This window comes from Topomyia yanbarensis, chromosome 1, assembly GCF_030247195.1.
Source record: "Topomyia yanbarensis strain Yona2022 chromosome 1, ASM3024719v1, whole genome shotgun sequence".
Classification (NCBI taxonomy): domain Eukaryota; kingdom Metazoa; phylum Arthropoda; class Insecta; order Diptera; family Culicidae; genus Topomyia; species Topomyia yanbarensis.
Window position 1 is genome coordinate 50,584,506 of NC_080670.1, and position 12,116 is coordinate 50,596,621.

General features: G+C 41.1%; 1 protein-coding gene across 1 annotated transcript in view; it reads right to left on the reverse strand.

Moving 5' to 3' along the window:
- Positions 1–12,116, reverse strand: part of LOC131677590 (protein similar) — a 359,630-nt gene that overhangs the window by 32,273 nt on the left and 315,241 nt on the right. Inside the window, exons 9-10 of the mRNA XM_058957482.1 lie at positions 4,457–5,084; positions 3,448–3,911 (exon numbers count right to left, since the gene is read on the reverse strand). Of these exons, the coding sequence (XP_058813465.1) occupies positions 3,448–3,911; positions 4,457–5,084 (1,092 nt within the window). The remainder of the gene's footprint in view (positions 1–3,447; positions 3,912–4,456; positions 5,085–12,116) is intronic.

A 12,116-nucleotide genomic window follows, 5' to 3' on the forward strand; every position in this document is an offset into this window, starting at 1 on the left:
GTAGCGTTGCCTCATGAATCTGGTCAGAGATTGTTGAAGAAATGGGGGTTGTTTGTCCTCGACGCAGAGGAGTACTTTATGTTGCCTCGTGATACCCAAACTATCCAACGAGAAATAATCCTTCGTCGCCTTTTGAAGATCTTCATCTGTCTTACCCGAATCGCAATTACTAATGTGGTAGACGGAGTGTACTCTGCTTGAAGCCAGAACGGATCTCCCACCTTTGCACACTGTCTATCCCAGACATGTCTTTACAGCGATCGGTTGGCTCGGTTTGTCTTCGCGGCAGCTAAGAACCATGCTTAGTGCAAATCTTAAAGTCCGATCAGAATTCGTAGTCGGATGCCATGGTATGATGAAATTGCAGATGGGGGTGACCAGTGAGAGTTCCTCAATGCCTATCGTCTGAAAAGGGAGCATTAATTCGTTCAGTGTGCGGGCATCGTTGATGGTATGGCTCTTAGGTCTTCCGTGAATACCAGCCATTTTCAGTCCAACGATGCGTGAATTCGTTTCTTGGCGCTTTGTTCCACTGGTTCAGCATGGGCACAGCTTCAGTTCATCAATCAGATTTTCATCTAGCAGTGTAAGGGTTGTTCCCTCGTCGAGGAACGCGTGAGTTCGCACAGATCTACACTCCCCATGCAGTAGTGCAGGCAAGAAGCGGAAAAGGGTGTCGCTGGATTTTGTCTAATGTGTGTGGCATCCATGCGACACCGTCGAATTTGGTTCTGGAATTTCCTTGGAGTTTTCTGACGATATTGATGTCAAGCTCTTGGTCGTCCCTCCTGTAGCCAATTAATATTGCCTCCGGCCGTTATGAAGCAATGCATGGTGTTTGTAGTGGCATTCGTCTTATCCCCAAACTTCCACAAACCGCCGTAACGAAAAAGGCATCGACGACAGAGCGAGAACTCTCGTACAATGGCCCACTTAGAATCTCGAGAAAGTTCCAGGAAACGCTTGCACTTGTCGATGGTCATACACCCTAGTTTTATACACCGAGCACATATCGTTCGATCCATTTGCACTGGAATTCACCTCACGCATTTCGGGCGAATTGTGCGTTCAATGAGGCATTCCATTTCATCGCAGTGCTGCGGGACTCACTCTTTATCGGTACTCATGATACATGAGCTCATCAAAGTACTGCTCAAGCATCATAATAAAGATTTTGAGCATACCAGGGACGTTAAAAAATGCACTAACCGACTTTTTACCGCGTCGTAAACTCGTCCTGTCAAGCTCAGTTACAATCGGAAAATATTTGTAGTCGTTCGTGAAACCACACAAGCCGTCATACTGTCGAGCGACCCCTCGAGATAGCATGCCGCGCCGCTATTAATCAGCAGACCGCGATCTTCTTCATGTTGTGTGGAATATCCGTGGTGTAGGTTTATCGTGGCGGTTCAGGTTCTTTCATACTCCTATTCTGCTTTTTTCGTGTTCAACAAGCGTTTCTCCTCTAGTTTGTTTGCATTCAGAGCATCCCCTACTTTTGGCGAGAGCTTGCGAGGCTCTGCTGAACGTATGGTATATGACCGATTCCACTTTGCTGGCCATGAGCGCTTGTGCGTTGGTAGGAACCGGATTCGAGAGTACAGGAACAACAGTCAAGGTGTTTTCTTTCGTCGGCTTCGTTTTCTTGTCATACTCTTCCGATTGACGCTGCAGCTCTGGTTCTGGTAGGCTCGTTCACATGGTTTTTAGTAGAAGTTGAAGTTTGGTGTATAGAGCATCGGCATCCGTCCCAGTGGGTTGTTTCTTGCGAGCACCACCCAGTATTTGAGAAGTTGCTTCTGGATGCGAGTTGGGCCTTGGAACCTGGTTCGGGTTTCTATAACCCAGACAGCTCCAAGGTAAGTCTTAGATTTTCTGCGTAACTCCAACACAGCTGCAGTGAAACCATTAAAGATACTTGTCGCAGATCACCATTTCCTCTTTGTCTTCTCCGTCCCGGTTCAGCCGTTCCACTCGTACTCATTATTCGCTCACTGCCATTTGCTTCGCAACCAATAGCACCTCGATGACCACCACCGGCATACCTACCTTTATTTGTTCGACCTCTTCCGAACATAACTGACAAACACCGAAGAACCACAGAGTTTCCATACCCTGCGAGGCTGGTGACAAACAGCCATGGACCGAGTGGACTGGAGACAAGGTAAATTTACGTAAAAAAATGAAAAAAATATTCGAACTGCTTGTGGAAACGATAAAAACAGCACATGACTTAATGAGTCAACTGCAGAACAAATACCACGATCATGATACGATACGATTTCAAAATATAATTCTCCAATTAGGTAGTTCCGACGCAAGTCAAATTCTCCCAATCAGGATCCGATACGGACAATGCAACAATGAACAACGAATCTGCCCCCAAATTAGTGGCATTCCATCCAAAAGGTTGAACTCTGCCCAAGAGAAGTACATAAACGTTCAGGTAAAAGTTTGAGGGAACTTACTCCAGCGTAGAGCTTGAAAGCTTTAACCGTGATTGAACTTTTTACAGAGATTTCAGCAGCTTTTGCTTAATTTTCTTTTTCAATGTACGCCAATGGGCGAGATCCTACTCAGTTTTGTTTACTTTTTACACATTATTTTGCAACGTTTGAATGAGTTAGCTTTGCTTTGTTCGTTTCTTTGTAATAGTTTGATTTGTACCATCGGGGGGCTCAACGACAGAAACGCCGCGCACTGGTCCCTCTCCCCTGACTCTCTCTGTAAGAGAAAGGACCAAGGCTTTGTTTGTTCGTTTTTTGTTTGTTTGTTCCTATAATGACAATCTTTTTTTTGTACAAAATTTCATCTTACAAACAGAAAGTCAAAGAATGCAATGTCAGATTCGATTAAACAATTTAACGAGAAATAATGATAAACGATCGGTGACCGACTACAAAAGGGACAATAAAAAAAAACGATACGAGTTGGTTGGTTGTTTTCTTTTAACTTTTACGTTAACAAATTTTTATTTTCCGAAAAAAGTTTGTATGTGGTTTCGCAGTTTCTGGCTTCGCAATGATGAGTCGCTACTATACACGAACAACAAGAGGCTCCTTTTTATGCATTAACTAAAAAAACATAACATACTTAGAGTGTGTTGCTTAAATAATTTCCCTCGTTTTGTTTCGTTTAACAATAATAATGATGATGACTTTTTTGTTTCAACGAGTTAAAACTATAATTATAACAACTATCACAGTAATGGTTTAGTCTCTTTACACCTAATTAGACAAGATGGTTGTAAATCTATAACTTTCAATAATCTGGGTTGTTTCTCGCGGGGGAAACCCGGCTTTTCGCTCATTTACGAACGAGATGAAGCTTCGCGGGGACTAAAAATTTACGCAGGACGGCCAAGCCGCCTGCCGGTGCCACCCGGCAGAACTGCTAGGCTTTGGCCGCCTTGCTAGGGCGGGGAAAGCAGGTGTAACCGGCACTTACATCGCAACCACTGACGAGCAGATTCATCAGTACTGAATTGGACGATTGTTCCTGCAGGCCGTTCAGTTTGCCGGTGGGCCACCGGTGCTCGGACTGATCGAGTCCAGTCTTTGACTTGGACTTTAGTTTGGCCGGCGTCGGCGATGGGGCCATCAACTGCTGCAGCAGTTGGGGTGAGGACGTTGGAGATTGCTGCTGCTGAATTGTGGAGACTGAGGTGGTTGATTTGACACGTTTGCTTGTTGTGTCGGTGCCACTTTCCGATGTCGCTAGGGAGCGCTTGTTCGTGGTTGAGGTATTGTTGCTGTTGGTGGAGTTTTTCTTCGATACGATCGATGCGAGCACGGTGCCATTCAGTTTGCTGACCGGCGTCGAAGTTGCATTGATTCCCGCTGGACCGTTGCCGTTGGTACCACCGTTCAGCTGTAGCAAATCGTTCATGGTCCATGTCTCGATCGTGTTGTCTAAAATGGAATCAAAGTAAAACGTGAATCGAAATGTTCTGTGTTTAGTTCAACAACCGGCATCAATGGTTGATTTTATTTTGAGGGCAAAAAGTGCGGTTCTTGGAACTGATCGTTAAGCGTCTAAGTGGAAAGCGGCCTTTTGAAGCACTAAAATAGATTAGCCGATAGGATAGAGCAAGACGACACTAGAGTGGTTTTGATTTCTGTCAGAACATTCCTTGCTACTGAATTGGGTATTGCGGAGTTATTTTTAGTTTGAAAAACATCAAAAACAAATTGTAGTAGTAGTAGTCGGACGTGAGACGAAGGGGGAAGAGCGTTCACGCTAAGATGTTGTTGTTGGACAACGGGACGGTTGTTTTTGGTTGGATCTTGTCTCGTTTTAATCCTCGGATGCGTAGGTGGGATGAAAGAGTGGTTTGGTGGAAAACACGCGTCTTTTAATTTATATTAAAGAGGTTTTCAGAAAATAGAAACAATAAAACCAGCTGCTTCCACTTTAGAGCCAAGATCAGTTCCATCCTCAATACCTGGTAACTTACTGGATTTAAAACCTGGTGAAATAACCACCATCGGGTGCACCATATTCGACTCAATAAGCTTAATCTTCTTCTCACCGACGGTTTCCCGCGGTTGCTGCTGTGATGGCACTTCCACTGGCATGACCTGCGGCTGCTGCTGTCGTATCAAAATTTGCGCACTGTTGTTGTTCGGCTGAATCGTTGCCGTATGTATGTTGATAACATTGCCGCACAGCAATGCTGCCAGACTGGAGTCGATAATTTTGTTTCCGATATTGCAATTGTTTTCGTTATTATTGTTCAAGCTGCTGGGACTACTATTACTGCTGAGATCCGTTCGGCCGACTGGGCCAACGGATTTACCGACGGTAGCATTTTCCTGTTGCTGAAGCGCAGCAAGGAATTCCTGCTTGATCAGATATTTACTCGCACCGATTCCCCCATCGACCGAGGGCGGTGGTGCTCCCCACATCAAATCGTCCGACGTTAGCAGCGGAAGGTCGTCCACTTCGCTCATCGATATGTACGGGGCACGCATTGACAGGTCCAAATCATCGTCCATGTTCAGTGTCATAAATGCAAGCTCATCCTCCGGGCAGCCGGATCCGTTCGGGCTGCACAGCGACGGTATACTGCTTCCCTCGGGGCTCTGGAAAAAAGGTGGGAGAGAGATTGAGAAGAAAAAAATATGATTAACGAGCTTGTAATCGTGAAATATTATTGAAACGAAGTTAAACAGCGAGATTTGGAACGAGAGTGAGAACATTTGACCAACGCAACGCAATTCTTATCGCAAAGCAATATCAGGCGTCCAAAAAACTAGAATTTTCTCCGTCTATAAAAGCTAAACAACATCCCACTTTATGTGAACCGAATATTGAATTCAGTTTACTTTTTTCGTTTTCCGTCTTTTTCTACACTTGCGAAAGCTTGACGCTTGCTGCCTTTATGGCATTCACGTGCGACTTACTGGCGGACTTTATTGGGATCCTTTTTCGATGGGTTTTCACTTTCGTCAACTTTCTCTTTCCTTATTGCAGGGATAGGGGCGAAGCTAGAACGGAAACTCAGTCGAAACGCAGGAAGGTGGGCAACAGGAAAGCTTGCCCTGGCATTATTAAGCCTTGGCAAGGTTACGAGTGGAGCCCGAACGTGGGAAACAACCACGTTTATGGGTGAATAGCAGCGTGCGGTCTAATATTCGAAAAGGATATACTTTCAACAATGAATGAATGAATGAAAGTAAAACCGTGCGGTTTGAGTTGGTGTGCAGTGTGCCAGTGTTGTCATATTTATTGTTAATGGGGGATATATTCTTATCGGACATTGAGATACATTTCGAGATAATCACAGTTGAACACTTTTCCACTATCTCCAAATTCTTTTTTTATTTCCATCGCCTTCAAAAGTTCAGTTAATATTATAAACAACTTCTAAAAATTTCAGATCGATTGCAGTACGCGTGAAGGACGAAAAATTTACACCATCCAAAAGCACCGTGAATGTGGTATTGTTGAGCTAAAGAGGAGCTTCTGGACTGTACGTCGAAACCACTGGAATGACAATATTGATCCCACCAGACTGGATTGTTTGATGTTATAGCGATGTTATACAGAAAACTATATTTGTAGCAAGTAATACTCCACGAAACACAAATTTGTTCGAATTGATTAAATCGAATAAATCGGGCCAAAAAGGTGATAAAATCGAGGACAGATTTTACTGTATTCATAGTTTGATTGCTAAGACAAATCGATTACGCCTTTTTAGCAACGAGTCGCACATGGGTATGGCTTACGCAACAATTGATTTTTTCGACATTCCCAAGATATTCTTTGTCTGTATCATCACACGATTCACAGCGCGACGGAGTAGAATTTTATATAATTACGTTTGGAGTTCTAACCAGGCTGGGTTGTCCATTGTTCTGGAGACATCAATTAATTTTGTTCCGTTCACGCCGATAGTAGACGGCTTTTGATTTTTTTTAGCTAAATTCAGTCATAGAACTAGTTACATTCATGGCAATAAAATCCATTTCCATGGCTAGCGAATGAGAATCTTAAGAACAGGTTCGAACATTTTTCAGTGCCAAAAAATCCAACGATTAGAGACTAGTATAAATAACGAAAAATTGACATTAATACTATCTGTCAGTAACACGTAAAATGCTTTACTCAAATTCATAGCCTAGAGTATATTCTACTTCACTCTGGTTGTGCATCTGACATTATCAAAAACTACTTTGTAAGAATCGGACATATTTTTTCCGGTTTTTTGCTGAAGGTTTTTTATCCGCCTCTTACAAAGTAATGTCCCAGTCCGATTTTTATGCTTGAAGTTTATATCCGGTTTTTATATTCTAATATATTTGAAACGGGTTCTAAGAAGCATGTTCTGTCCTTGCGACTTTTATTTTCGGTCGCTCATATATCCTGGGCCCCCAAAATCCTAGGTGAAGTTAGTTATGGTTCCTCGAAGAGTAGGCGATAACAGTCTTTTATCTTTCTCCGGAAAAAACAGGCGATCTGTCACCCGGTGGGTTGGTGTATCTCAACCAAGAATTCATCCACAGGCTTACTGCTTCCATGTCGTAACAAGCGACTGATACCAGGAATTCCGAGCAAACGAAAAGCCCATAATACTCCCATGCTCAAGGTTCAAATTCACCCCCACTACATGGTGTTTCCATAGTGTTTGAAATGGGATCAACCTTTGAAAGCATCGTCTTGACACCACAATAAACCTACAATTTTATAATTTTTTGGGTTATGTTTCAGACCTTTTGTGTTTTGATTGGTTATGTTGTGATGATTGTGAAGCTTGGTACGGGTCATATTAACGGTTTTTTTTTCGAGTGGCAGTTTGGCGTTTGAAACCATGCCATCCAAAAGTCAACCAAATCTTTGAAACAGTGGACATTTGTGTCTTCGTAAATCGTGGGATAATCCCCCCCCCCTCGGGCTTGCTATAGTCAATTATAAGCCAACCTGTTCAATATCATCTAGTTTCTAAAAAGTACTGGTGATGGAATGTATCGGAATGTCGACATTGGTTAGAGAAGCTCAAGTCAATCTTTAGAATAAATGCTCAGAAACTATGAAACTCTATCGCCTTTGATAGAAAAGAAAAGCTACCATACTTTTGGTTCAAGAACCGCGTTTCTATAATGGATACTTCTATGTTGGAAAGTTACCTAATCACACCTTCGCAGCTTTCAATAGAAATAGCATATTCACGTGGAATGCCAGGTGCATGCATACATGTGATTAGTACTGTCAGCAATCATCGTTATATGCGCTGTCACCGCATTCCTTCTGATAATTTCAAAAAAGTTGCAAAGGTAAGATCGTTGATAAATGTGGTAAAAATGGCGCTTGCAGGTGGGTAATATGGAAGCTATTTAAAGCGCTCAGTTATTTGAAAACAATTGCGCTAGGTCTATTTTATATTTTTATATTCATCAAGCAGGAGGAGGAAAGAAAAATAATTGTGTACAATCATCACCAGCTCGAAAGCTACTGGATTATCCTAAAAGTACCATGTCGTGAATAAATAAAAAGTGCAATGAAACTCTCACAACTGCCCGCAAAGTGAAAACCACGCGTCGGAGTGGATCCGTTTATTGTTAACTGCGGTTTAAGGTCTTTCGAAAATTCAAGATATCAACATCTTGGATTGTGACGTTGGCAAAAAAAAATTGAATGCAATCCGCTGTACTGTATAGTGTATCTATCTCCGAGAAGACTACAAATATTACCGAGCAAGTATACCACCCGCCGAGGCCTCAAACAACAAACAATGCCCAAAACCAGACCCGTAAGCTGTAATCCCAGGTATTGACGAAATTCGATGTGTTATTATCGACGATGAACCGTATGCAAAAGTCGATTTCAAACAATTGCTGCGGCTCAAATTCTACAAATTCTGCTCGAGGGTGGGTTCTTGGCTAATTAAAAAAATATGTGATTTGGGAAGAAATCCTTTTGTGGTGATAAAACTATCGTTTTGTGACGAATAACCTATTGTATCGTATCGTATATAAAAAACGGACTTTACCCTTAATTCAGTCCCGTGATGATGCAGGTACCTTTTTAGCCAAATCTAGGAAGCTGTTATTGAAGCAATAATGTGCTACAATGGTACAACGACATCCAGTCCAGCTCATCCCAAAAGAGCTCAAATCAGCAAATTATTCCCAGATCCGTACAACGGAGAAGTTTTGTGCGATAGAGAAGCGGAAATTATAGATGAATGGAACTATCACCAGTAGCATTGGTCGGATTAAGAATTTCTGAGATCGAGATAGTCGATGCCGTGAGTGAAGAAAGTATGCGCCGGCTACTGAGCGGTATCAACAGAAAAGAACGAGAAACAACGTTGAATGGTTTATTATTACCTTTGTATAGTCCTGGGAAAGTTATTTAATTGAAAGGTAAAAAATACGCGGTGTCATATTTCTAAATGATCTAAAAATTATAATTGAGTACAGTATGATACAGCAGATAAGGGTTACCGCTCATAATAGTCAGTGACGCAAATCCCCATCACCTGTTTAGGAGAATCTCTAATATCACATTTAGATGCTCTGAAATGGTGAAATACGTACGCAGTACGCCAACAGCGACCATAAAAATGGTGACAGAAAACACCCTTGAAGACATCTGCAGTTTCCTAATATCTACTGGATTTAGCGATGTGCCCAAATTTCCGTTACCAAGCATTTCGTATATCCAGTAGGTGTTATATAAAGGTTCTAAAAGACCTCGTGCTGCTTCCAAAATGGATTTGAAAGACACGTTGTCAAAAGCGCTTTGAGTAACTAGGAAAACTTCTAGGCTTAGGTTGCTTCTGCGCAAGAGCTTGTCTATAACAACATTGTGAAATACCGTGGTAGCAGGCTTGCCTCGACGATATTCATGTTTCATTACATGAAGTTGTCGAATAAACATTTACGCTTATTGGAGAAGAAAGCAGGTCAGACTAATTGCTCCAAAGCTCCCATAGCCTTCAGATACGCATTGCGGCCACCTATGGCAATAAATTTTCCAATTATTTCTCGCCACGGTAAAGTATCCTGCTGCAGGACTACAACTGAAAACTTTATTCAAAATATGTTTAAAGTGTTCATATACTTTCTACAGTATAACTGGAATAATTGTATATTTTCCTGGAGTCTTATATAGAGCAAAATTCTTAGCCACCCATTTGATCAATTCGTTTGCGTCAATTCTACAAGAAGACCCAAAACTACCTGAAACGAACTCAAAGGAGGTCATTGGTTATGGTTCCGTATTGCCTGGAAAGTGCTTGTCAAAAAGACAGTTACCTACTTCACCTTAGTTCGAATTGAATTAACGTGAAAGTTCGAAAGTTTAGTCTACACATTTACTACGATCTCCTACAAGTCACTTGGAACTTCAATGATTGAAAATTCCCATGAAACCTAGTCGTCAAACTCTCTTCTCAAAGGTTCCAGTTCGTAGATTTGTAACGACGATATCTTGCGAATTATTTAGGTGATCAAACAAGATGTATTTATGATCAAATACGGACGTTTGCGCACATTCGGCACGAGTCAGTTTGCCATCTTACGCGAAATACTGTCAGAGCAGAGAGTTATATCTAACACCTCCTATATACTAGCTCGATAAAATGTTAAGCGACGACCTTCATAGAGTATATGCACCCCCGTTTTTATGCACTCACGATTGTATGAACTTTTTGTATCCGATTTTATCAATCTTCCGTAAATTCATTCATTTATACCAGTAATTCAGACCTACAACCTACCAATTGTATTCAAGCAAGGTGATGGGTCCTGAACTGTTAGGTAGTAGTCAAAATGTACAGTAGTTTTCCGAATGTTGGTCCTATTTAATAAGTGATGCAGCAAAATCATATTTTCGCTTAATTTTATGAAAACTGAAGGCTGTGTATTTTCATGATAATCTAACACACTTTGAAATATTGTCCGTCGATAACATAACAGTTGGAGGAGCTTATTCCTTTTATAGATACATTCAACGTAGGTCGCACTGCTGTCAATGAGAATTTTGGATGAAATGGTTCTTGGAGCACTGTATAATTAGGGCTATAGAGGTCAAATTAATGAGTGGTAATCCATAAATAATTTTATTTTCAATATCGCTTAATCCATGTTCTCCATGTTCACATGTGCTTGACACCGGTTGACAAGGCCTTGTCTTTTCCTGCTCTTTGAGAATTCCGGGCAAAAAACCACTTTTCCGTTCAACATTAAGTCTCTGCTAATTTTCAAATCGACTGTCTGTAAACATCGGTCTGGAGGATATAATTTTGTGCATATAAGTGTGATGTCTGTTCTCTAGTATGTCTACTCCTACAAAGCGATCTCCTGCCTGCGCGTTTGAGTCAACGCTAAACAAAATTCGAATTGAATCAGTTTTTGTGTTGTTCCTGTTCTCCTTTATTATCTCTTGTCATACAAGCGGATTTATGAATTCACTTGTAAGTAGGAACACACATTCACCAACTAGTCTGTACCAGCGAGAATGGACCATACCAGTCGAAAGCCACAGACCCAGGCCCAAACTGCATATCTCTATAAAATACGTGAGCCTGTTCCAAACTCGTTGAAAGCCGATACGGAACATTGTTTGATGACAAAAACCGTTAAAAATATCAAATCTGTTTGTCCCATTGTTGAAATCCTACACAACTGAGATCGATCCTGTAAAACTATTCATCACTGTCATTGCTTCCAAATACTTGAAGAATGTCTAATGCATCCATTTCTCGGTGCACACTTTCGTAAACAAAATGAATAAACAACATCATTTGCATAGATCGTGGCTGAACTAACATGTGTGGAATTTTCCGATTCATATCAGATTTTCTCACTGAGCATTTTTCGTAAAAATTAACGTAAATTGGATTTTTCTAATAAAAAACTGGACTAATTACATTGGAAACGTTGGATATGACTGTAAAGTGAAACAATAACGCTCTGTGTCAAACTAATCAACGAATAATTTCTACATCGCGCTTTTAAGACAATTACCCGTTAAATGTCGATGACAGAATACATTATCCCCCACAATGAGTCTATCTGCAGAATTTCAGATCGATGTTATGCTTGGAAGTTAGCTAATCATTTTCGGACAGTTCGGATAAGTACAATTTTTTGCACTGATCGGGCATTAGATTTAACTTTTCCTTCATTCTCCAGGTCGCTAAGTATATTGGATGGAAAAATGAAGATAAAAAAAACCCGATCTTAACAACTTCTCCGTTTTATCAACCATTTTTATCGATTAGTTGATAAAAACAGGTCGTTAGTAGTTAAAATAACAGAAATTTATAACAAGTAATAATGCGAGATATAATTTTGAAATATTTCTGTTATGTGTTTCTGATCGGGATGGGGACTCAAACCCAAGTACAGTACGGACAAAGATGATGATTAGACCAGCGCGGAAAAAATCGTTCGTAGCGGCTGCGGCGGGTCTAAACATAGATTGCATCGAGTTACGGTACTAAAAGGCAAAAGACTTGAACTGAATTATCATGATTTGATTCCATAACTTTTACCATTCAAATGGAAATAATTGGTTGAATTCAGTGGACTAGTTTTGCAACCATTCGTATTTTGTTTTAGTGAAATTTATTCTGAGTCACCCTGTTAGTTTTTTTTTAATTG